This window comes from Neoarius graeffei, chromosome 2 (genome assembly GCF_027579695.1).
Source record: "Neoarius graeffei isolate fNeoGra1 chromosome 2, fNeoGra1.pri, whole genome shotgun sequence".
NCBI lineage: Eukaryota > Metazoa > Chordata > Actinopteri > Siluriformes > Ariidae > Neoarius > Neoarius graeffei.
This window is the reverse complement of record NC_083570.1, coordinates 99,465,465-99,491,278: the sequence shown is the minus strand read 5'-3', so window position 1 is coordinate 99,491,278 and position 25,814 is coordinate 99,465,465. Positions and strand designations below refer to the sequence as shown.

The 25,814-nt window shown below is 40.8% G+C and overlaps 1 protein-coding gene across 2 annotated transcripts in view; it reads left to right on the top strand.

Annotated features, from left to right (window-relative positions):
- The window catches only part of zgc:92242 (uncharacterized protein LOC436899 homolog), a 31,053-nt gene extending 5,513 nt beyond the window's left edge, over positions 1 to 25,540 (top strand). For both annotated transcript variants that reach the window (XM_060915279.1, XM_060915278.1), the window contains exons 3-6: positions 12,764 to 12,911; positions 14,563 to 14,653; positions 18,321 to 18,534; positions 24,982 to 25,540. In XM_060915279.1, coding sequence (XP_060771262.1) covers positions 12,764 to 12,911; positions 14,563 to 14,653; positions 18,321 to 18,534; positions 24,982 to 25,142 — 614 coding nt within the window. In that variant the 3' untranslated portion in view covers positions 25,143 to 25,540. The remainder of the gene's footprint in view (positions 1 to 12,763; positions 12,912 to 14,562; positions 14,654 to 18,320; positions 18,535 to 24,981) is intronic.
- The last annotated feature ends 274 nt before the right edge of the window (positions 25,541 to 25,814 follow it).

Below are 25,814 nucleotides of genomic sequence, written 5' to 3'. Positions count from 1 at the left end.
TTATTTAATTTGAGGGGATTCCCGAGCAAATAATGTGTATGAAATCACTTGCTTTGCGCAGTCAAGCAGACAGAGGAAGTCCGTGTGTACATGCGCAGGTTTACCTTTCGGCATCGGCATTGTCGTCTTCTCTTGGGTTTTACAGCAGCTGGCATCCACAGGTTTACCTTTGACCATGCACTGATCGTACCATCATTCTGTCGTTAAATGAACAGCTGATCACACCGAGGTGTTCGCTGAGCGTCAATATTTATTAGTTTGTTCCTGCGTTTCCTTTCCTTCGTATATAACAATGTCTTCTCACTTTCCATTACTGTAGTTGGTCTTTCACATTTCATTCTCACACTCGCGTCCTCCATTTTTCTCTCCTATTTCAAATTTGTATCCCACAATGCCTTGCGCAAACAGGGAAAGCCCACCACGTCATTCATGATGTAGTTTCTTGTATTGCGTCACGGTGAAGCAGGAAAAAATAGCGGAGAATTTAGGGCCATGTGGCTCTAAATTCATTAATTGTTCTATTTTAAAAAAACGAATAAAATTGGAAGTCTGCGATTCAAATTCAGGAGCTTTCGGTCCACTAAACAAAAATAATTGTGTGTCGGGAAAATTCTTTTTATGACCTACACTTGAAAAATCTGAAAGGCGGTCTAGCTTTAAATTGGTTTGCCAACTGCCAAAAAACCCTAAGGAAGAAGAAATCGGCAGAGCATGTCACTGAACCAACCGAGGAGGAAATAAAAATTCTACTCGAAAACAAAACCCCCAAAAATACAAAAAGCACAACAAAATACGGAATACAAGTATTTGATGGTAAGAACGTAGCTTTTATTTTTCTATTATTGTAGCCTTTTTCACAAATTGCTACTGTTATTTTGCCGGTTTGTTTATGTTCTAAGTGGAAATTATTTTGTCGGAAGTTTATATTTATCAAATTTGCTAAAAATGCTCAGTTTCTCAAAATCCAGTGAATGTGGATAGAATAAAACAATTATTCCGTTCAATCTCATCGTACATGGCGTCTAGCCAACTCGGGGCTATGCGCCTCATCAGCTATCAGCTCATGTACGACTCAATTTCATGGAATAACTGTTATATAAAAATAAATGCTAGCAGTTATTGCCTGTGGGAGAGAGAAGACATAGTAGTTATTGCCCGTCACTGAGGAGATGCAGACTTGGCCCTAGCGGAAGTGTCTGGCAAGGATCTCTGATTGCGAGGTCTCATACAATCAAAACTCTCAGGCGAGTGGGGGAGGGGATTCCTCGCCGAGGCTGCATGCAGTGTGTTAGCGTGAGCATGTAGCCTATGGGAAATGAGTGTGTTGGATTAGCACTAATCCTGTGTTTTGGAAAATTGAAAATGTTGTCTTGGGGCCCCTCTGGGGTGTCACCAATCCATGTGCAAAGTATGGAGTATGTGCGTCCATACAGACAGCATTTCTTTATTAGTATAGATAGATAGATATGGCTGAGTGCTTGGGGTTTTGTATACGGTTAGGACAAAATATTTAGTGTGTTAGATTTCATAGAAGGGTGGCACGGTGGTGTAGTGGTTAGCGCTGTCGCCTCACAGCAAGAAGGTCCGGGTTCGAGCCCCGTGGCCGGCGAGGGCCTTTCTGTGCGGAGTTTGCATGTTCTCCCCGTGTCCGCGTGGGTTTCCTCCGGGTGCTCCGGTTTCCCCCACAGTCCAAAGACATGCAGGTTAGGTTAACTGGTGACTCTAAATTGACTGTGAGTGTGAATGGTTGTCTGTGTCTATGTGTCAGCCCTGTGATGACCTGGCGACTTGTCCAGGGTGTACCCCGCCTTTCGCCCGTAGTCAGCTGGGATAGGCTCCAGCTTGCCTGCGACCCTGTAGAAGGATAAAGCGGCTAGAGATGATGAGATGAGATGAGATTTCATAGACATTCCTTCATTATCTCAAGTCAAAGAAGTGATCATATAATGTGTGTAAATACAACAGCAAAAACATTCGAAATATCAATTACAATGCCATCAACATTTAGGTATACTTTGAAAAAGCTTTTGGATTCTCACATGCATGTTTTTCACACATTTTGAAAACAGTTTTTTTTTTTTTTTTTTTCATGCCCTGAAATTGCACGTGACTTTTTTTTTTAAATTTAACAATCCAGCAAGTGATTTTAATTAGACAATACTAAACCTCTTTGGTAAAGTTTTTACTTGGGTAAATGTTTTCCCCGTAATTGCATGTTATCTTTGGTCTTTATACGGTAACTGAACTCCTTTCGAATTCCATTCGAGCTATTCGTAACTCTGTCACACTCCGGCACTCGGTCTGTTTGCATGCCAAGCGTAGATACGTAAATAGTTTTTGACACCTGGTGCAGCTTAGAGGTTTAAAATGTTCTAATACTGTATTTCTCTCGAACAAGACAGTACTGTGAGCATTTAGCTTGGAGGACATGAAGGGAGCACGATGAAATGTGAAGCATCTCGCTTGCAGAATATCTTGAGGGACTTTGGGGACATGGTTCTCCAGGAAGGAAACATGTCCCATGTTAGATGTGTATAATGGAAGGAATCTGGCACGTCCACATTCTCTGCCCTGCTGATTTTGTATACGAAAACTGTTGACTGTTCCTGTCTATAGAATCAAGTATATTTATTGACTTGTGGTCTAAAAGTGTCACAACAAACAGATTTTTTGTGTTTCTTATATAATCCTGTGGTTTGTGCCTTTTTTCTACTGGACAAAGCTTGGGTTGAGGCGCTTCCTCTGTATAGTTTTGTTGAGCTCACGCTTCACGTCATTGGGTGTGTTGCTGAATATAGTGCCCTTTATCTCTGTCTTTTTTTTTTTTTAATTATTGTTGTTGTTATTAGTCAGAGTCTGTCTGTAAAACATGCTTTTCTTAGTTCAGACTATGCGTCAGCTCCACATCCGTGGTCTGAGCTGTCACTTACTCAGCATCAGGTATGAAATCTGACCTGGTTGAACACACTGTTGGTGTTTCTTTTGGGTCACGACTTATGTACACAGTCACACAAACTGGAGTTTGCACCTGTCCTATTCCACAAAGCCCAAACTACCCCTTAGACCTACAAATCCAAATAGAACAACATTCTCCATGAATACATCGTAAATTTTGAACAAGAAAACTGAACACTTTTTGCTGTTTTGTGTTATGAGAGAAATCTGGACGATCTCTTTTCTGCTTAAGTGTAAGAAAGATTACCTAGTCGATGGTCTCCGTCTCTCTGCCTGGATGTTATGTACCTTTGTCTTTATGCCTCAGGGTGAAATACATTAACAGCTGCTCAAGCACATAAACGAGTTCTGTGTGTTTAGACTCACTGACCCAATCAACAGCATACGTGTGCACGTGCCCTTATTATCCAAAAGTACAGCAGACCTGCCCTTCACGGGCACTACTTGTGTGTTTACAAATTGCCTAAGTGTAACAGTGGGCATGCGCGTAGCAATTTGACCCATGTACACTCCAAAAAATATATATAATAATTCAACCCAAATTGCAGGCAAAAAAAAAAAACTTAGAAAGGAAAATGTGCAAGCAAGCAACATCAAAAAAGAAGAAAATGAGCAAATTGAAATGATTGTTTTTATTAAACTGTAAGTTAGCGTGTTAGTTATGGCCAGGTTCTTGCCCAAACTGATAATCACAGCATCAGTTTTTCTTTGGCTAATCAGACACAAGGTACACCACCACTCTTGCCAGAGTAGTTGGGGGTTAGGCACCTTGCTCAAGGGCACTTGAGCTAGTCCTGCTGGTATAGGGAATTGAACTAGCAACCTTTTGGTCCCAAAGCTGTTTCGCTAACCATTTGGCCATGGCTCCTGTCAAAATTAGCATGACTTGTATGTTATGATGGTATTCAAATCAGGTTTATATTACTATGAAAAAGTGAGTAATTTACAGAGAAGTGAATGGCATTTGGAGATTTTATTTACCATCGCAGTCAGAACTTATCTCGAGGATGCGTCACAACATTATAACTAATAAACTAAAAGGGCATTCAGTAGTGTGTGTATACCTCCACCAATCCACACATAATCAAGATCAAAATAAAATCACTTGAAGCTAGGATAATACTAAAGCCGGACAGCAAATTTCATCCAAATCCATTCACTACTTTTTGAGTTGCTTTGGGAACAGCCAAACAAATCCCTGGATCCGCATACATATCTGGTTCCGGTATCCACATGCATATTCGGATTTGCATCAAAATGTAATCAATTGTTCCTTGGCCCGTGCCTCATCTTTCCACCAAACTTCATCCAAATCTGTTCACTACTTTGAGTTGTGTTGGGAAAAGGCAAAAAAAAAATCTAGATCCACATACGTATTCAGATTTGCATCAAAATCTAATGAATTGTTCCTTGACCCATGTTCCACCTTTCCACCAAATTTCATCAAAATCCATTCATAATTTTTTTTTTTTTTGAGTTAGATTGGGAACAGACAAACAAACTGAGGCAAAAACTTAACCCCCTCCAACAAAATTGATGGAGATAATGAAATGGAATGAAAAATATAATCTTCCTGACCTTTCTAGATGCTGTGTAGTGCTTTTTTTTTTTTTTTGTGGCTACTGCCTCATAGTAGCAAAGTGAGGCAGTAGCCACTATGTCATCGTGTTGTAAGAATGAGTGTAACAATGGCACACTGCATATATGCATAAGCATTACAATCACCAGAACGGCGAATCATGATCTCGCGATACGAACAGTTGATCTTGCGTTATCATAGGTACACAAGAACAAGTGGTGAAGCCACTGTTATTGTGTTGTAAGAATGAGTGTAATAGCGAAACTTTGTAACCAATCAGCACTTATCCTGATCAAGTTCGATTACCTGTTCTACTTCTTGATAAACTTTGGAACCAATCAGAAACTAAATAAGAGAAACCTCGTTATAACTTTGTAGCATTGGAAGATAATTGGCAGATAAAAAGCTAAATGAAATTCGCCTCGTGGTTGACCAAGGCTACTGATTTCGAAATCAAGTAAGTGGTGTTTATTTTAAGAAAATTTACCTTTTGATTATCACAGCTTTTGTTTGGTCCTTCTGAAAGGGCAAATGAAAGGTTTGGTAAGGGTTGTTTTGAGCTTTTTGGCAGATGTATTTATATTGAAAAGCCGATATCAAACTTCTGCTATTCACTTTTTAATTTTAAGTCAAGTCAAATTTATTTGTATAGCGCTTTTAACAATAAACATTGTCGCAAAGCAGCTTTACAGAATTTGAACGACTTAAAACATGAGCTAATTTTATCCCTAATCTATCCCCAATGAGCAAGCCTGTGGCGACGGTGGCAAGGAAAAACTCCCTCAGACGACATGAGGAAGAAACCTCGAGAGGAACCAGACTCAAAAGGGAACCCATCCTCATTTGGGCAACAACAGACAGCCTGACTATAATATTAACAGTTTTAACATGAAGTCAGTTTCGTTGATGTTATAAGCTCTTCATTGATGGAAACTTGAGTGCAAAACTGTTCATGACAACTGCAATCCTAAAGTTAGCAAGTCAACTGTAGTCCTCATATATTTTATTTTTTTAGTCTTTACACTACACTTGTGAAACAAAATGTGCTCATTAGTACTAAATAATGCTTCTAAGACAATTCATGAACAAGTGCTTTCTTACTAATTTGAAAATAGATCTAGTTCACAGCGCTGCATTTTGAACAAAACACAGTTAGCAAAATTGGTAACCAAAATACTCCAAGCCCTGATGCTGCTCACAGCTTGGTGATGCTTGCAAGAGATGAGGCGAGTATCATTGATAACATGTATATATGTGATATTTACTGTATGGACATGGGATCAGAAAACTATTTTATTTATAAGCAGTAGCCACATGGCGGCATGGTGGTGTAGTGGTTAGCGCTGTCGCCTCACAGCAAGAAGGTCCGGGTTCGAGCCCCGTGGCCGGCAAGGGCCTTTCTGTGTGGAGTTTGCATGTTCTCCCTGTGTCCGCGTGGGTTTCCTCCGGGTGCTCCGGTTTCCCCCACAGTCCAAAAACATGCAGGTTAGGTTAACTGGTGACTCTAAATTGACCGTAGGTGTGAATGGTTGTCTGTGTATGTGTCAGCCCTGTGATGACCTGGCGACTTGTCCAGGGTGTACCCCGCCTTTCGCCCGTAGTCAGCTGGGATAGGCTCCAGCTTGCCTGCGACCCTGTAGACCAGGATAAAGCGGCTAGAGATAATGAGATGAGATATATAAATTTATTTATTTATTTTTTAATACATCTATCCACAGAGTTGCTAGTGTATTTGGTGAATCTAACTTGTAGATACTCATTGGCTGTTTTGCCAGTTAAACCAACCATTATAGTACACACTGAAGTAGGAGTGGCCCTTTTTTTTTTTTTTTTTTTTTTAAATTCAATACCAACATCAGGGCTCTGATTATAGACTGGTACTTGATACAGATGTCCTCTTCGTACCTGAATTGACTGACTCTCCCCAATCCAAAAGGGCCATACTGGCTCCTGTACTTATCCCATTTGGTAGATGTACTTGATTAAATGTCCAGTGAGTGTAACTACATGGCAGATGTACCCAATCATTGGTGTGCATTCAGAATGAAGCAAGCTGGTTTGTGTTTGAAATCCTACACACCTGTATTTATGGCACCGTTTCCAGCAGATGTTTGTTTTTAACTTTGCTGATTTGTTTCCATGGCACATATTTTGCGTGTGCTTTCTGCCTCGATGAATTTCTTGCATCTAAAGACTTGTTTTGAAAAATTGTTTGCAGGTCCATGTTCTCTTGCATTTGCATGACTAGTATGCTGTTGAGATGGAATATTTGATGCTGAACAATAGTTATGAGAATTAATGGCATGTATTCTTATCCCCACCCCATCCATCTATCTATTCATCACTCTCTCTTCTCGGTATGGCCATGTCACCTGGAGAACCAGGTTTCTGTCGTAACAGAAATACTTATCGTCTTATCTCCAGCTTGCAAGAATTCTCCCCTGACGTGACCGAGCGCTCACTGCCCATCCCTCTCTAAACCTGGCCTTGTATCGTGGAACGCTGCTTTTGTTTTATGCTTTGTTAAGCTCCATAATGGCCCTGATGTTGTGAAGTTACCTTACCCTTTAGAGCATTGTTATGTAAACACGACCATGGACATGATCATTAATCACGTGACGTATGTTCAGACACTGATGTTACTTTGTGCGCAATATGATGCGTTTATGTCACGCTGGCAAATGGAGAAGGATAACCTGAGCATTATTGAAAAGAAACGTGTAGATTACATACACTTCCAGGCTTCCTTCACCACCCTGTGTGTTAAAGTTAAGTTGAATTTTCATTGTTATCCTTTTACATACACAGATGGAGGAATAAAATACAGTTTGGGTAATTTTTTTTTAATTCATGCAGGGTCACAAATCTGTAAATAACCAACATTAAACAATGGAAAATCACATTAAAGGTGCCATGTGTAAATTTTAAGTGCCTCTAAACCTATAATACTCAGAATTTAAAGGTACCTTAATGCAAACCTGAGATGTTGGTTGATTTTAGTTTCATCTTCACATATGTATAGAGTGATATGTTTTGGCTACATCATGTATTCAAACATTCAACATCTGTAGAGTGTATCGTCAAAAAAAGACAGTAAAATTAAATAACTAAAAGCAACATTAAGTGGTTTAACGTTAAAAATTCTGCAGATATATGATACTCCATTATTTAAAAAAAAAAAAAGCAACATCTGTTAAGTCTGCAGTTTAGTGACCGTTCTCAGAAAATAAACTTAATTATTTTTTTCGCGGTCCGGTTTCCATCAAATCCTGTGCTCTGATTGGCTGATGAGCGGGTCCATATCCTACGATACGGACCTCTGGCGACTTGCTTGTTCACAACAACAAAAAACATGGTAGCATTTTTTTGTCAACATTTTTTTTTTAAAATAAGATTTATAAGATTATCAAAAATCTTATACATTTTTCCCAGCATTTCTCAGGAGAATAGCATTAATTTTACAGCATGGATAGCGATAATGACAGTGTTCACAGCGAAAGCGAGTTTTACTACCCTGAGGAAGAAGAAATAAAACATTTCAGGAGAAAGCTAAAAACCTGTAACTGTTGCTAACACCGAGCAAAAACGTGTCTGAATCCTGAATGACTCAATTTTGTATAAATAGGGGACTACATAGGTGGCAAAATGTATTTTTTTTTCCCCTGCCATGGAAGTGCACTTGTATACCGAGGAGGAAGCAATTTGCATTACAGCCGTGAATGAGGATTCAAAATAGCGGCTCAGCTCGGTTTTCCCTTTCGGGCGCTCTCATTTTCTGTTAAAATTTGGTAAAGAAAAAAATAAATATATTATTTGCCAGCTTAAGGCCGGTCCGTATGGTGAAATACCGTGACCTCGGCCTTGAATACTGACCTCGGCCCAGAGGGCCTCGCTCAGTACTTTCAAGACCTCGGTCACGGTATTTCACCATACGGATACGGACCTCTAGACCTATTATACCAATAATTTGAAATGTACCTGTGACTTTTTGGTATAATAGAGCTGCCTAGTTTCTTGTTTTGCCTTCCGTTTACTTTTTTTCTCGCCCAGAAACAGGCTCCACCCCTAGTTTCATCTCCGTATACATTTTGTTGTCCCTTAAGAGGGAAAAAGTACATGTAGTTTGATTAAAAGCAGTGGGGTCGGTTGGGTAAAGATGAATGCTTGTCGGTGTTATTACAGTTCCAGTTCACCTTACCGTCAGCAGAGGTTTTAAATATTCCAGGACTGTAGTAATATTGATTATGGAGAATAGAACATGATCGATAGGCGTGGCTGTAAATATAAATAAAGGTGTGGGTGAAGGAGTGCTTGAATTTGTGTGCATTTTGAAGAAGGACGCTTAATTTCCACCTTCACAAATCAGAAGTGAAGGTATGCTCTGAATATGAAACCTGAGCGATGAGGTCTGTAGTTGAGCTGAATGACTGACTGACTCGCTGTTCCACAGTGGAAATGTACAGGAATATAGAATACCTGCTCAGAGTGGTGTTGCTAAACCCCTCCTGCCGAAAATCACTCTCATGAGTCTCTCTGTTTTAAATCAAGACATGCTCATCTCATCTCATTATCTCTAGCCGCTTTATCCTTCTACAGGGTCGCAGGCAAGCTAGAGCCTATCCCAGCTGACTACGGGCGAGAGGCGGGGTACACCCTGGACAAGTCGCCAGGTCATCACAGGGCTGACACATAGACACAGACAACCATTCACATTCACACCTACGGTCAATTTAGAGTCACCAGTTAACCTAACCTGCATGTCTTTGGACTGTGGGGGGAAACCGGAGGAAACCCACGCGGACACGGGGAGAACATGCAAACTCCACACAGAAAGGCCCTTGCCGGCCCCGGGGCTCGAACCCAGGACCTTCTTGCTGTGAGGCGACAGCGCTAACCACTACACCACTGTGCCGCCCCTCAAGACATGCTGTTAATTATAATTATCATTAGATTTTTTGCCACTGCATGGTTTTTTTTTTTTTTGAGTATCTGTATGTGATAGCAGCTGTAAGCCACATACGACGAGATTGAGTGGAATAACAGTTTTATTCTATCCACATTCACTGGATTTTGAGAAACGGAACATTTTTATTTTTGCAAATTCGATAAATAAAAACTTTATACAAAACGTCCGACAAAATAATTTCCACTTAGAATGTAAACAAATCGGCAAAATAACAGGAGCAATTTGTGAAAAATGTGATAATTCTTGAAAAATAAGATGCGTTGTTCGCATCAAATACTTTTTTTTTTATGGGGGGTGTTTTGAGTAGTTTTTTTACTTCTTCATCCTTGGTTGGTTCAGCAACACACTCTGCCATTTTGTTTTTCTCTACTCATGGTATGTGAGCTGATATCCTAGTAGTAGAGTAGCCAATCAGAGCGCACAATTACTCATATCCGGTTAATGTGTGTAATATATTAATAAATAAATATTACACACACACACACACACACACACACACAATTCCAAAAAAGTTGGCTTGCTGTGTAAACTGTAAAGAAAAACAGAATGCAATAATTTGCAAATCATCGAAACCCTATATTTCATTGAAAATAGTAAAAAGATAACGGCAAATGTTGAAGCTGAGAAATTTTGGTTTTTGAAAAATATATGCTCATTTTGAATTTGATGTCAGCAACACGCTTTAAAAAAGTTGGGACAGGGGCATGTTTACCACTGTGTTGCATCACCTCTACTTTTAACAACACTCTGTAAACGTTTGGGAACTGAGGAGACCAAATGCTGTAGTTTTGAAAGAGAAATGTTGTCCCATTCTTGCCTGATATACAATTTCAGTTGCTCAACAGTTCGGGGTCTCCTTTGTTGTATTTTGCACTTCATAATGTGCCAAATGTTTTAAATGGGAGACAGGTCTGGATTGCAGGCAGGCCAGTTTAGCACCTTGACTCTTTTACTATGGAGTCATGCGGTTTTAATATGTGCAGAAAGCAGTTTGGCATTGTCTTGCTGAAAGAAGGAAGGCCTTCCCTGAAAAAGATTTTGTCTGGATGGCAGCATATTGCTCCTGAAACGTGTATATATCATTCAGCATTAATGATGCCTTCCCAGATGTACAAGCTACCCATGTCATGTGCACTAATGCACCCTCATACCATCACAGATGCTGGCTTTTGAACTGTGCACTGATAACAAGCTGGATGGTCCCTCTCCTCTTCAGCCTGGAGGATGTGGTGTCCATGATTTCTAAATAGAATTTCTACTTTTGATTCATCAGACCTCGAGACAATTTTCCACTTTGCCTCAGTCCATCTTAAAAGAGCTCAGGTCAAGGGAGGTTGACAGTGTTTCTGGATATTGTTTATATCTGGTTTTAACTTGCATTTGTGGATGCAGTAATAAACTGTTTTCACAGACGATGGTTTCCTCAAGCATTCCTGACCCCATGCAGTGATTTCCAATGCAGGCATGTGTCTGCTTTTAATGCAGTGTCTCCTGAGGGCCTGAAGATCACAGGCATCCAATGTCAGTTTTCTGCCTTGTCTCTTGTCTACAGAGATTTCTCCAGATTCTCTGAATCTTTTTATGATATGGACCATAGATGATGTGATCCCCAAATTCTTTGCAATTTTACACTGAGGAATGTTATTCTTAAATTGTTGCACTTTTTGCCCATGCAGTTTTTCACTGAGTGGTGAACCCATCCCCGTCTTTACTTCTGAGAGATTCAGCCTCTCTGGGATGTTCTTCCCCAATCATGTTACTGACCTGTTGCCAATTAACCAAATTATTATTGTTTTTTTATTATTACACAACTTTTTCAGTCTTTTGCTGCCCCTGTCCCAACTTTTTTGAAATGTGTTGCTGACATCAATGTCAAAGTGAGCATATATTTTTCAAAAAACAATGAAATTTCTCAGTTTCAACATTTGATATGTTGTCTTTGTACTGTTTTCAATGAAATATAGGGTTTCCATGATTTTGTAAATCGTCATATTCTGTATTTATTTTAGTTATCAATATTTTTAGCATTGTAAGAGCCAAACTTTGTTTTGGATAATGTTAATAAACTAATAAGAAAGACTCCAAATATGAAGACCTCTTATATGTAAATGAATCCATACTTACCCAAGTCCATGCAGTACCAATATAGTTTAAAACTATGCTGTTATGATGATGATTTTACTCTGAGGGGCCCTTTGGAGTCTCCAGTCCCAGCACTTTGTATGATTTCAGGCCAGGATTTGCCCCGCTACATATCCTCAAGGATAAGTTGATGCAAGATGGCTGTACCCAATATGCTGGCCATCTCTAAAACTGGGCATGTTTGGGGTGTTTCCTCCTCATTTTATACTGCAGTACTCACTGATCAGTTGAATACAAGTTAAAAGTAGATTGGTGATTGATCGATCGACTTGGAAAGGATTGTAAAGAGGATCACAAACATGTACAATAGAGGAGGGGTGTTAAAACTATTGGACCAATGCAGGTGGTGCCTGTAGTTTTTGTTTGTTTGTTTGTTTGTTTGTTTGTTTTTAAATAAGTAAATATGTGTTTGTGTTTGTCACAAATGGTTGTGACTATCAGAAAGAAATGTACCTGGAATACAAATTCAAGTTGGCAGATTTCAGAGAAGATATTCGTTTGTGTCACACTGCCCTCTGGTGGTGACTCTGTGCTTTTACTTTTTTCTTTTTTCCCTTCCTTCTTATCATCTCATCTCATCTCATTATCTGTAGCCGCTTTATCCTGTTCTACAGGGTCGCAGGCAAGCTGGAGCCTATCCCAGCTGACTACGGGCGAAAGGCGGGGTACACCCTGGACAAGTCGCCAGGTCATCACAGGGCTGACACATAGACACAGACAACCATTCACACTCACATTCACACCTACAGTCAATTTAGAGTCACCAGTTAACCTAACCTGCATGTCTTTGGACTGTGGGGGAAACCGGAGCACCCGGAGGAAACCCACGGGGAGAACATGCAAACTCCACACAGAAAGGCCCTCGCCGGCCACAGGGCTCAAATCCGGACCTTCTTGCTGTGAGGCGACAGCGCTAACCACTACACCACTATGTCGCTCCCTTCTTATCATATTTCTTTTAATTAGCTACCACCTAACATGTACACAACACACATTAAACAAACACAAGACATCAGATTAATCACATGGGTGACAATGAGGTGTGGTGTAAAGGTGTGTATCTGATATACTAAGGTATGATGGGTCCTTTTTTTTAATTATATCTCTCCCTTTTTTTTCAGCCACTTTTAAGAAAGTGAGTTGGCTGCTGGGACGAGATGGAGACGTGCATGTGTGTGTTATTGGTGAGACAGATGAGTTCAAATCGTCCAAACTCCTCCTGTCTGACCTCAGGGGAAAAAATGAGAACAACTTCAGCACCACTAACAGGTACGGAGTCCCTCGGGAGGTAAAACAGAGGTCCGGAAAACATCAGGCTACACCTCTCATTATAACAAGTGTACAATAGTGATGATGAGGAGGTTATTTTAGTCCTGTAAGTTTCATCCCATTGTTCATGTGGATGGCATGTAATTCAGAGGTTCATGAATCTGAATGGTTGAAGGACTGGTTTTATTCCAGCTAATTGTGGAGAAAGAACGAGGTGGTGGTGGTTGGAAGGAAAAATGTTATCTGTGCTTCTTTTGTGTTGTAGCTAAGAACTTATAGTGGTAGCAAGTATGTCTTTTATGTTTAACAAAAAAAAAGTTCAAATGTTCACATCATTGCTTCAAATGATGTTGCGTAAGTTTTACTTAATTAAATATAATGAAGTAATTTTAAAATCAAAACAGCACACACTGTGTCCAAAGGATCATTATTCAACAGAAGATGAATAATATACATAAAAATAGTATGGTTTTATTCCAATGTTTTCATAAAGGTGTTTGCTGGACAAATCCCTTAAGTGCTAAATAAAGCTCTAAAGTGCAAAACTGTCTCGGTTTAAAATAGCAGGCCATTATAATACATCAAATGTCATTAAAAAAGAGCCAAAATAAAATTATTAATGCCTAATGCTGCTGCTGACTTTTATTTGTTTGAAAACTTCTGTTTTAAAAACCATTTTGTCTTTTGACTATTTTACAAATGTACCGTATGCTTAAAGTAGAAATGTGTTCTTATCCGCTTATTATCTATGACTTTTCTAATAAAATTCTGACATTAAACTTGGGCAGCATGGCCTAGAGGAGGGAATGATGCCAGACCGGGGGGGGAGGGATGGACGGATGGACAGACAGACGGCGAGAGAGATGGACGGACAGACAGAGAAAGATGGACAGATGGAGGGTGAGAGAAATGGACAGAGTGTGAGAGAGACAGATGGAGATTGAGGGACAGAGAGAGAGAGAGACACAGCGAGCGAGACGGTGAGATACGGACAGAGAGAGCAAGACAGAGACAGACAGACAGACACACACACACAGAGAAAGGGAGACTGAGTGAGACAGGGAGAGACAGATCGACACACCGAAAGAGAGGGAGAGAGCGCAAGATGATGAGAGAGGGAGTAAGACAGTGAGAGACAGATGGAGAGTGCGAGAGAGGGAGGCAGAGCAAGTGAGACAGTGAGAGATGGGGGAGAGAGAGAGAGAGACACACACACAGCGAGAGAGACAAACAGAGACACACACACGGGGGGGGAGAGAGAGAGAGAAGCACATACAGAGGGGGAGAGAGAGAGAGAGACACATACCGTATGGGGGGGGGAGAGAGAGAGACAGACAGACAGAGATTTATTACTTGTCCAAGATGGCTGTCCTGTAATGTTTCAGCAACTTTGGCTCCTAAATCATATCAGCGTGTCTGAAGAATTGGATTTGAAGCAGATGTTTACAGAAAAAATTTTTGGTGGGAGAGACTTCCTCACTTTAACCACATTCTGTACTGTAGCTACAGACTAACTAAAGGAGGACACACTAGTCAGGTCCTGGTTGATCAAACACATCTGTGGGAGGAGGAGAATGGTGTAAATGAGATTTTGTTCCTTTTGAAGTTTGGGCGGTGATGATCTCTCACAGCCGTGTTCTTCTCTGAACAGAACGCCGACTATTGGACGTCTCCAGAGCAGCTTGGACAACCGAGTCATCCAGCAGGACGGCAGTAAGTCTGGGATTCAGCTACTGCTCAACGTGAGTATGAGTCATGTGCAAGTACAGTACACCAGTTCGGTGTAGTTTAATTCAACTTCCTCTACAGTACCAGTCAAAAGTTTGTACACCCCTATTCATTCATATTCATAGGTTTTTCTACATTGTAGCACAAAACTGAAGACCTCAAAACTATGAAAGAACATATGGGGTAAACAAAAACAAATTAGGTTTCATATTTTAGATTCTTCAAAGTATCCAGCGTTTACCTTGATGACGCTTTGCACACTATCGGGATTATCTTAACCAGCTTCATGAGGGGGCGGCACGGTGGTGTAGTGGTTAACGCTGTCGCCTCACAGCAAGAAGGTCCGGGTTCGAGCCCCATGGCCGGCGAGGGCCTTTCTGTGTAGAGTTTGCATGTTCTCCCCGTGTCCACGTGGGTTTCCTCCGGGTGCTCCGGTTTCCCCCACAGTCCAAAGACATGCAGGTTAGGTTAACTGGTGACTCTAAATTGACCGTAGGTGTGAATGTGAGTGTGAATGGTTGTCTGTGTCTATGTGTCAGCCCTGTGATGACCTGGCGACTTGTCCAGGGTGTACCCCATCTTTCGCTCGTAGTCAGCTGGGATAGGCTCCAGCTTGCCTGCGACCCTGTAGAACAGGATAAAGCGGCTAGAGATAATGAGATGAATGAACTTCATGAGGTCGTCACCTGGAATGCTTTTCAATTAACAGGTGCCTCGTCAAAAAGTAATTAGTGGATGAGCTTCTTGCCTTCTTAATGTGTGAACAGTAAATAATAAATAACAGTACAGTAAATAGCCCTATTCCACAACTGTAGTAATCCATATTATGTTAAGAACCGCCCAAGTACACTACCATTCAAAAGTTTAGGGTCACTTTGAAATGTGCTTATTTTTGAAAGAAAAGCACTGTTCTTTTCAATGAAGCTCACTTTAAACTAATCAGAAATCCACTCTATACATTGCTAATGTGGTAAATGACTATTCTAGCTGCAAATGTCTGGTTTTTGGTGCAATATCTCCATAGGTGTATAGAGGCCCATTTCCAGCAACTCTCACTCCAGTGTTCTAATGGTACAATGTGTTTGCTCATTGCCTCAGAAGGCTAATGGATGATTAGAAAACCCTTGTACAATCATGTTAGCACAGCTGAAAACAGTTTAGCTCTTTAGAGAAGCTATAAAACTGACCTTCCTTTGAGCAGATTGAGTTTCTGGAGCATCACATTTGTGGGGTCGATTAAATGCTCAAAATGGCCAGAAAAATGTCTTGACTATATTTTCTATTCATTTTGCAACTTATGGTGGGAAATAAAAGTGTGACTTTTCATGGAAAACACAAAATTGTCTGGGTGTCCCCAAACTTTTGAACGGTAGTGTAAGTAAAGAGATACGACATCCATCATTACTTTAAGGCGTGAAGATTTTTTTTTTTTTTCAAATGAATAAAAATAAAGAAAAAATGCAAAATAGAGTAAGGTGTGTCCAAAGCTTTGACTCGTCCTGTATATTTCAGCCTTGTGGCTTTTGTTTGTTTGTTTAATTCTGAGTAATTGTCATTCTCATGTTCAGCAAACATTTTAGATAAACAGCAATTTAAATTAATGTGATTTTTATAGTATTCTTCTTCTTAAACATATTGAGAGTTATTTGACTGTATGATATGAAAGGGATATTAGCTGGAGGTCAAGATTCTGAAGCTTGTGTCCAGAAACGTGTACAAAATCTAATCCTAGCCTTTGGACGAAGTATCTGAGGCTGAAATGACATTTAATATGCTTATGTACGCGGTCTTGTTTATGCACAAAGTAGAGGTTTACAATATGACAAAAATGTAACTATAAGTGAAAAGTTTTTCCAAGATGTAAAACATATACTACCAGTGATGTGATGTATTTATTCATTTAACATTTTTTTTAAATGTAACGATTGAGGAGGGAAAGAAAAAGGAAATATATTTAATTTAGAAAATGTATTTAACATCCAATTTGAAGTTGAGGCAGTGTTCTAGAAGTACTAAGTGTACATCATGACATAATTTATTGCAAAATCCCAGAGATGGACAAAGTACCTAAGTTTATAACTTAAGTCAAAGTACAGATCACACTGGTTAAATGTTACTCCAATAAGTTGTCCAGTCAAATTTTTACTTAAGTTAAAGTACTTGCTTTTAAAAATACTTAAGTATTAAAAGTACATTTTCTGTCAACGCACTGTTGTATTATTGCCACAACGCTTACAAAACCTAATGCCGTTACCAAAGACAGAAATGTGAATTCACAAAATGAACGCATGCTGTGCATCATGGTGGTTTAACGTTAAGCTAGCTAGTCAGTGAAGCGCCACCTGACATGCTAGCAAACTCTTTTTCAAACTCGAAATCATATTGGGTAGCTAACGCTACTAGAAAAAGATTTCTACATTTTGTTTATTTGGCAAGATTATGCTAAAACATATTTCTGAAAAGACTTCAGATAAGTTAACGTTATTCATGTTAGCACAACTCCATTTTTACATGCTAACTAACAGTGTCCAAGTTAACTAGCTATGTGTTAGTGTTAGCCGTGGACAAGGCTACGGCAACTTGGCAGGAAAATCTCATCTCATCTCATTATCTCTAGCCGCTTTATCCTTCTACAGGGTCGCAGGCAAGCTGGAGCCTATCCCAGCTGACTACGGGCGAAAGGCGGGGTACACCCTGGACAAGTCGCCAGGTCATCACAGGGCTGGCACATAGACACAGACAACCATTCACACTCACATTCACACCTACGGTCAATTTAGAGTCACCAGTTAACCTAACCTGCATGTCTTTGGACTGTGGGGGAAACCGGAGCACCCGGAGGAAACCCACGCGGACACGGGGAGAACATGCAAACTCCACACAGAAAGGCCCTCGCCGGCCCCGGGGCTCGAACCCAGGACCTTCTTGCTGTGAGGCAACAGCGCTAACCACTACACCACCGTGCCGCCCCGCGGGAAAATCTATAGAAAGTTATTTGACTAACCAGACTGCACAGCTATTGCAATGTTATCGCTAGCTCTGAAAGCACGTGATGTGGTTCGTTTTAAAGCAAACATTTAAAAACGAAATGAATCTTTAATCCTTTCAGAAAACTGAAACATGGGTTCTAGGTATGGGCCTGGGTGTGTGCGCATTCCCTAGAAGAACTGCCTCCTTCCATTCTGCCATCAACTGATCGTGTTAAATAATGATGCTGAGAAATCATTGGTCTTAATTTTATCCAGTCTATGAACGTGACGTGACCCTAGTGATTTACTAATTGGCTGTCTCAGTGTCACCTGCGAAAAAACCATCACGTTAAAGAAAAGAAACAAACATCCACTTTCAAAGCTGCTTCATAGTAACGAGTAATGAGGACCTTGATAGAAATCTAGTGGAGTGAAAAGTACGATATTTTTGTCTTTCAAATGTAGTTAAGTTAGTCATAAGTTTCCCCAAAAAAATATACTCAAGTAAAGTACAGATACTCAAAAAGTGTACTTAAGTACACTTGTACTTTGTTACTGTCCACTTCTGCAAAATCCTAATCACTAAACCACAAAGCCAGACACGAAATAAAAATAATTTGTTTAATCATGAGTTTGAACTGTACATGTTTGATATTTCATCTTTGTACTCTCTCTGTATGTATCTAATTCCTGTATATGGTTACATTTACAGAAAGCAGAAGACATGAACCACTCCATCACTCTTCCAGACCTCCAGAAACACAACATCAGTCACTTCACAGAGGAGCTGAAGAACCAAAAGGCCGACTCTTCAAATTTGAGAACGACCACATCGTACAGGATGGACAGGGAGCCATCTGTCGTGGTGAGACTGAACCAGTTCGACTTGCAGAAAAGCACCGTGGAGCAAGAGCCACACGAAAGAGGTAAATAAACGAGTGCAAAATGAAAAACTCTGAATGGAACAGGAGGGGACGGTTAGATACGAAGCTCATGGGACAAAGAACGGCCTTGTTCGTTAACACGCGAGCGTTACGCAAGACACCGTGCAGTGAGTCTATTCATTCATAGTCAGTAATGTAACCTGATTATGGTCATGTGGATCAAATTTTGTTTGCTATTTTTGCAAAATAGAAGTAACCATCAGGAATGAGATCACCCCCCCCCCCCCCCCCCCAATACAGTAAATGCACACCTCTACCCTAAATACCACCGTTTCCTAGTCCACCATAGCATCACCAATTAAAATTTGTAGACTAATAGACTGAAATTAATAGATTAAATATAATAATAATAATAATAATAATAATAATAATAATGGTTTCTTTTATGAATGTGCTTGAAATAGTCATACACGGAAGTAAACACCTTTGTGCTGAGGTGTAGAGCTGGTGCTTTATTGGTGTATCAAGAAACGATTGCTATCTAGTGGCTATGTAGTGGAACTGCATCTGAGAGATCAGTATTTTACTACACCATCAGAAATAGGGCTATGGTAGGAGTCCATTTCTGTCCCCCAAGGTACAGTCTATACTAATGTACCCCCTAGGGCTCGTTATTAGACCTCAAGGTAACTATATGCCACCCTTAGTCACACATCCAAGGCCCAGGTTCTTAATCACTGATGTTTTATTGCACCGACAAACATAAACACCATAGAACGAGACAAGATAAATATAAAGCATACGATCAATCTAGGGGCGGCATGGTGGAGTAGTGGTTAGCACTGTCGCCTCACAGCAAGAAGGTCCGGGTTCGAGCCCTGTGGCCGGCGAGGGCCTTTCTGTGTGGAGTTTGCATGTTCTCCCCGTGTCCGCATGGGTTTCCTCCGGGTGCTCCGGTTTCCCCCACAGTCTAAATTGACCGTAGGTGTGAATGTGAGTGTGAATGGTTGTCTGTGTCAGCCCTGTGATGACCTGGCGACTTGTCCAGGGTGTACCCCGCCTTTCACCCGTAGTCAGCTGGGATAGGCTCCAGCTTGCCTGAGACCCTGCAGAATAGGATAAAGCGGCTACAGATAATGAGATGAGATGAGCTCAAGACACCACATAGTGGAAAAAGTATTGAAAAGCTTTGTGAGTGCAAATACAAACTATGTGTACCTTTTTAGGGCCAAAAAGGTACATGTGTTCCCAAGAAGGATATAAAGGGTACAGATAAATAAGTACCTTAGAAGGTACTGCTCTAGTAACAAGCCGATGTACCCCAAAAGGTACAGTAATGTACTTTATTTTCTGAAAATGTAGCCATCCTTTTTAGCAATGAGAAGTAGTACAGTAGTTCTCCAACAGCACACGTTTTTTTTTTTCTCATGAGAATGAGGGAAAAAAAACTGCTGTTGGAGAACTACTACTTCTTGTACTTCAAAATCTACCTATAACACCTACCCTAAATATCAATAAAAGGTTTTCTTTTTAATTAAGGTTGATTTATCTAAATTGCATGTAATAAAGCAGGGTTCTGAATGAGAAGCACTCCCCTACCTGTATCCTAAATCCTCAGAGATACCAAACAACTGATCTCAGAGCAGGTTCTAACTGCATCTTGCATTCCTTTTCCTCAACTGGGTGTGATCCTGCTCTAAGACCGTAGACAGTGCTTCCTTTAATAGAGCTCATACACTCCATACATAAGTAGGTAGTCGAGTTCATCTGTTTGCTATGTTGTGCAACTGATCCCGGCCCACGACTGTGACCCTAGGAGACACCACAGTGCATGCTCTCCCAAAATATTCCTTTAGTTTCCTGTTTAATAATTTCACTGTCGCAGAAACATGGAAACTGGTATCTCCTGATTTATACACAGATACAAAGAACCAGGGAGTATCGATTTTGAATGTGTGTGTGTATAAATATGGCAAGGTTTTGCAGCATAACATGGTGCAACAGTGTTATTGGCAACATTAAAATACTCAGGGATGTACAGTGCCCTCCATAAGTACTGGTACCCCTTGTAAAGATTAGTTTAAAAGGGTTCGAAACAAATCCACCTTTTGGTAATGTTGCTTCACTTCGCACTGAAAAAATGAGAGAAAATCCAACTTTTTAATTGAAATGCATTTATTCAGACAAGAACAAATCCCTCATCAAAAAAGTGCCGTTATTATTGGCACCCCTGCATTTGATACTATGTACACCCTCCCTTTAGCAGTAAAACAGCACCGAGTCTCTCCTATAACCTTGTATAAGGTTGGAGATACAGAGCAGGGCATCTTTACACAATCTCTCCAGGTTATCCAGGGTCCTCGGCCCTCTCTTGTGCTCTCTCTCTCCTCTTCAGGTTTTCAGTGGGGTTCAGGTCAGGGGAATGAGAAACAAACCCATGGCAGAAGCTTGATTCTGTTTGGGTGTGTGTGTGTGTGTGTGTGTGTGTGTGTGTGTGTGTATGAATGTACTGATTATCAGGCTGCTTTTATATTAAAGTGAACAAAACCAGAAACTTGTAAAGTCTGCTGAACTGCTGGAAGAACTCTGGTCAGGTTACTTCAGTATCAGACTTTTATTTTTTGTGTGTGTGTAAAATATAAAAAAGCATGTCTGCGCACATTACAACTTGACCAGTCTGGATAATTTTACCTTCATTTAGAGCAGGAGAACATCAGCTGGAGAGAGGGAGAGAGACTTGCTCTGTAGTCTCCATGGCGACAGCCTAACACAATCGCAGGGTCACGGCTGCAGAGAACAGACACACATTAAGAGGAAGTACAGATCAAAGGGCAGATGCAGATCGAGACAGTGAGAGACCAGGAGAGAGACAGAAAACAGAGAGAGAGACACGTATGTGTGTGAGACAGAGAGTGAAGCGAGAGTAGCGGGTGAAGGAGAGCTGTAGGGTGCACTGTGTTAGCTGGGAGAAAACGAACCATTCATGAGAGAGAGAGAGACACACACACACCGAGAGAGAGACAGGGAGAGAGAAAGACAGACATGGGGGGGACACCGAGAGAGAGAGAGAGACATAGACAGACATGGGGGGGGGACACATGTGCATGCGCACAGAGACGCACGTGGGGGGCACACAGACAGACATGGGGAGGGGGACAGACGGACACGCACACAGAGACACAGACATGGGGAGGGGGGGAAGAGAGAGAGACAGACATGGGGGGAGAGAGAGAGAGAGACACAGACATTGGGGGGAGAGACAGACATGGGGGGGGGAGTGAGCGAGAAAAACACACACGTACACACGGGTGAGAGAGAGACATGGGGGGAGACACAGAGGGGCATGGGGAAGGGGGAAGAGAGAGACGTGCATGGAGAGAGACAGATGGGGGACACATGGGGGGAGAGAGAGAGAGAGACATACACAGACAGACATGGGGGGACACACAAAGAGAGCGAGACAGACATGGGGGGCAGACACACATGCGCGTGCACACAGAGAGAGAGAGAGAGAGAGAGAGAGAGAGACACATGGGGGGGACACACAGACAGACCTGGGGGGGGAGAAAGAGAGAGAGACAGATACGCGCACAGAGCAAGAGAGAGACCCAGACATATGGGGGGGGCAAGAGACAGACACACATGGGGGGGAGACAGACATGCACACAGCGAGAGAGAGACATGGACATGGGGGGAGAAAGAGACAGACAGACACACATGAGGAAAAGAGACAGACAGATGGGGAGGAGAGGAATGGAAAGAAAGACAGGGAGCGAGAGTTAACTCTAGGCTCTAAGCCTTCAGGGAGAAGGTAAAAATACAGTCCATCCCTTCATCCGGCTGCTCCTCCGAATCTGAACAGCATTTGCCTCGATCCCATTCTCATCCGTCTGCCTCATCATTCCATTCTATTCCATTTGATTTTGGTTTAAAGATTTTATTAATGACCCTTTAGCCTTTGTTATACTCTTGGCCAGTACCAATTACGAAACTTTTCTTTAGTCTCCATACTATAGCTTACCTTATTGGATTGCTTTTTAAACACTTGTTCATCTATGATGGAGAAACTTTATCAGACCAGTGGGTTCTGTTTGAGCACACGGAGTTAGCTAATATAGCTAATATAAGGGAAAGACAAAGCGAGAGCAATACACGCACAAGAAAGCTAGCTGTTTTGGTTTTTCTTTTTAACCTCCCATCTACCACTAGAAACTGGCATTTTATTAAAATAAATTAAAAGAAATGTACAGCTAGTTGGTACTGCTTGTTTAATTATGGAATGCACAGAAATGAAAAATTGATGGAAGCTACTTTTTGGTGTCCGGTGTCTCCTTAAATAATGATAGTCAAGGACTGTATGACAACTTCATAATTCCTCTTGTAAGAATGTTAGCCTGGGTAACTAGTCTGTTGTTTTTTGCTAGCTGTGTTAGCTAACTGATGAGAGTTAAGTTGGTTAACTAGCGACAATGCTAATTATGAATCATCAGTTAATGTTGTAGCATCAAACCCAGTCAGTCCCAATAAAATGGAGCTAAACAGCTAAACTTGTCCAGTAAAAATACATCCAACTTCATAGGGAACATTTTATTAGCATTTCAAATGTGTTTAAATTTTATTTTAAAGAATCAGTTACGGTTGTGCTTGAAAGTTTGTGAATCCTTTAGAATTTTCTATTTTTCTGCATAAATATGACCTAAAACACCATCAGATTTTCACACAAGTCCTAAAAGTAGATAAAGAGAGCCCAGTTAACAAATGAGACAAAAATATTATACTTGGTCATTTATTTATTGAGGAAAATGATCCAATATTACATATCTGTGAGTGGCAAAAGTATGTGAACCTTTGCTTTCAGTATCTGGTGTGACCCCCTTGTGCAGCAATAACTGCAACTAAACGTTTCCGGTAACTGTTGATCAGTCCTCCACACCGGCTTGGAGGAATTTTAGCCCATTCCTCTGTACAGAACAGTTTCAACTCGGGGATGTTGGTGGGTTTCCTCACATGAACTGCTCACTTCAGGTCCTTCCACAACATTTCAATTGGATTAAGGTCAGGACTTTGACTTGGCCATTCCAAAACATTAACTTTATTCTTCTTTAACCATTCTTTGATAGAACGACTTGTGTGCTTAGTGTCGTTGTCTTGCTGCATGACCCACCTTCTCTTGAGACTCAGTTCATGGACAGATGTCCTGACATTTTCCTTTAGAGTTCGCTAGTATTACTCAGAATTCATTGTTCCATCAATGATGGCAAGCCGTCCTGGCCCAGATGCAGCAAAACAGGCCCAAACCATGATACTACCACCACCATGTTTGACAGATGGGATAAGGTTCTTATGCTGGAATGCAGTGTTTTCCTTTCTCCAAACATAACACTTCTCATTTAAACCAAAAAGTTCTATGTTGGTCTCATCCGTCCACAAAATATTTTCCAATAGCCTTCTAGCTTGTCCACATGATCTTTAGCAAACTGCAGATGAGCAGCAATATTCTTTTTGGAGAGCAGTGGCTTTCTCCTTGCAGCCCTGCCATGCACACCATTGTTGTTCAGTGTTCTCCTGATGGTGGACTCATGAACATTAACATTAGCCAATGTGAGAGAGGCCTTCAGTTGCTTAGAAGTTACGCTGGGGTCCTTTGTGACCTCGCCAACTATTACACGCCTTGCTCTTGGAGTGATCTTTATTGGTCGACCACTCCTGGGGAGGGTAACAATGGTCTTGAATTTCCTCCATTTGTACACAATCTATCTGACTGTGGATTGGTGGAGTCCAAACTCTTTCGAGATGGTTTTGTAACCTTTTCCCAGACTGATGAGCATCAAGAACACTTTTTTTCTGAGGTCCTCAGAAATCTCCTTTGTTCTTGCCATGATACACTTCCACAAACATGTGTTGTGAAGATCAGACTTTGATAGATCCCTGTTCTTTAAATAAAACAGGGTGTCCACTCTCACCTGATTGTCATTGTCATTGATTGAAAACACCTGACTCTAATTTCACCTTCAAATTAACTGCTAATCATAGGGGTTCACATACTTTTGTCACTCAGAGATATGTAATATTGGCTCATTTTCCTCAATAAATAAATGACCAAGTATAATATTTTTGTCTCATTTGTTTAACTGGGTTCTCTTTATCTACTTTTAGGACTTGTGTGAAAATCTGATGATGTTTTAGGTCCTATTTGTGCAGAAATATAGAAAATTCTAAAGGGTTCACAAACTTTCAAGCACCACTGTATTTTATCCATCCTGAATTGCACCTGAGGAGGAAAAACTGTACATAGTGACTCCTCAGCTGGTCTGTGTTCTGGTCATAAATGCTTTCTACAACAGAGGAGATTTACAGCCAATAAAAACAGCTTATCATTACAAGACTAGGAAAGATGATTGAATGTTTGGGTGAGCCTGAGGTTGAGGTTAACCCATGTCATTTCCTAAGTTTTATTAACACACATTCTCTCTCGGTCTTTCTCTGCAGGAGTGGTAAATGAACAAGGACTCAGCTCTCCCTTCGGAAGCCGTGTGGCTCAGCTCAGGATGAACTTTAACACACCGACCACTAAAGTCCCCTCACCGTGCACCAAACCCCCCATCCCCACCAAACCAGCTCATCTACTGACGGCTACCTCCGTCAGATAAACATCACATGCAGAGTAAAACAAACGACACTTCATCAACACCAGCTGTGGGTTCTCCATAATCTACCATTAGCATACCTGTAAATAAATGATGCAGAGAAAAGGACTCCAGCACCACCACACATGGGACTTCTTCCTTCAGCTGGTTGTACAGATATAAAGCAAACTGTGGTGTCCGAGAGAATGAAATAAAAGTACTGTATATGAAATCAATCACTCCGCTTCATCAAGTCAGTATGCACAGCCTGGACTTGTATAAAAATCAATCTCGCACTGTTTTTAATCCAGTGAATGAAGGCCAAAGATGTTTCTAGATGTTTTCTACTTATCAAATGTGCTTTGTAAATAAGACTACACTGTATCAAAAATGCAAATAAAACTTCTTGGGTTTCAAAGTTACATGTTTCATATATCTATAGCCATCACAGCAGAGGGGAACGAAAATATATCATGCTTTTAAAGGTGCAGTCCTTAGTATCACAACAATGCAATTTTGCAATGCATGTTGGAAAAATTAGTCACAAAAGAACATTTATGGTTCATTTGGTGGTCGTGAGGGGTGTTTTTTTTTTTTTTTTTTTTTTTTAAAGCAAGTGCTTCTATTGCCAAATGTTCACCACCACAATATGTACATCTTTAGCACCTAACAATATGACTATATTATATGGACACA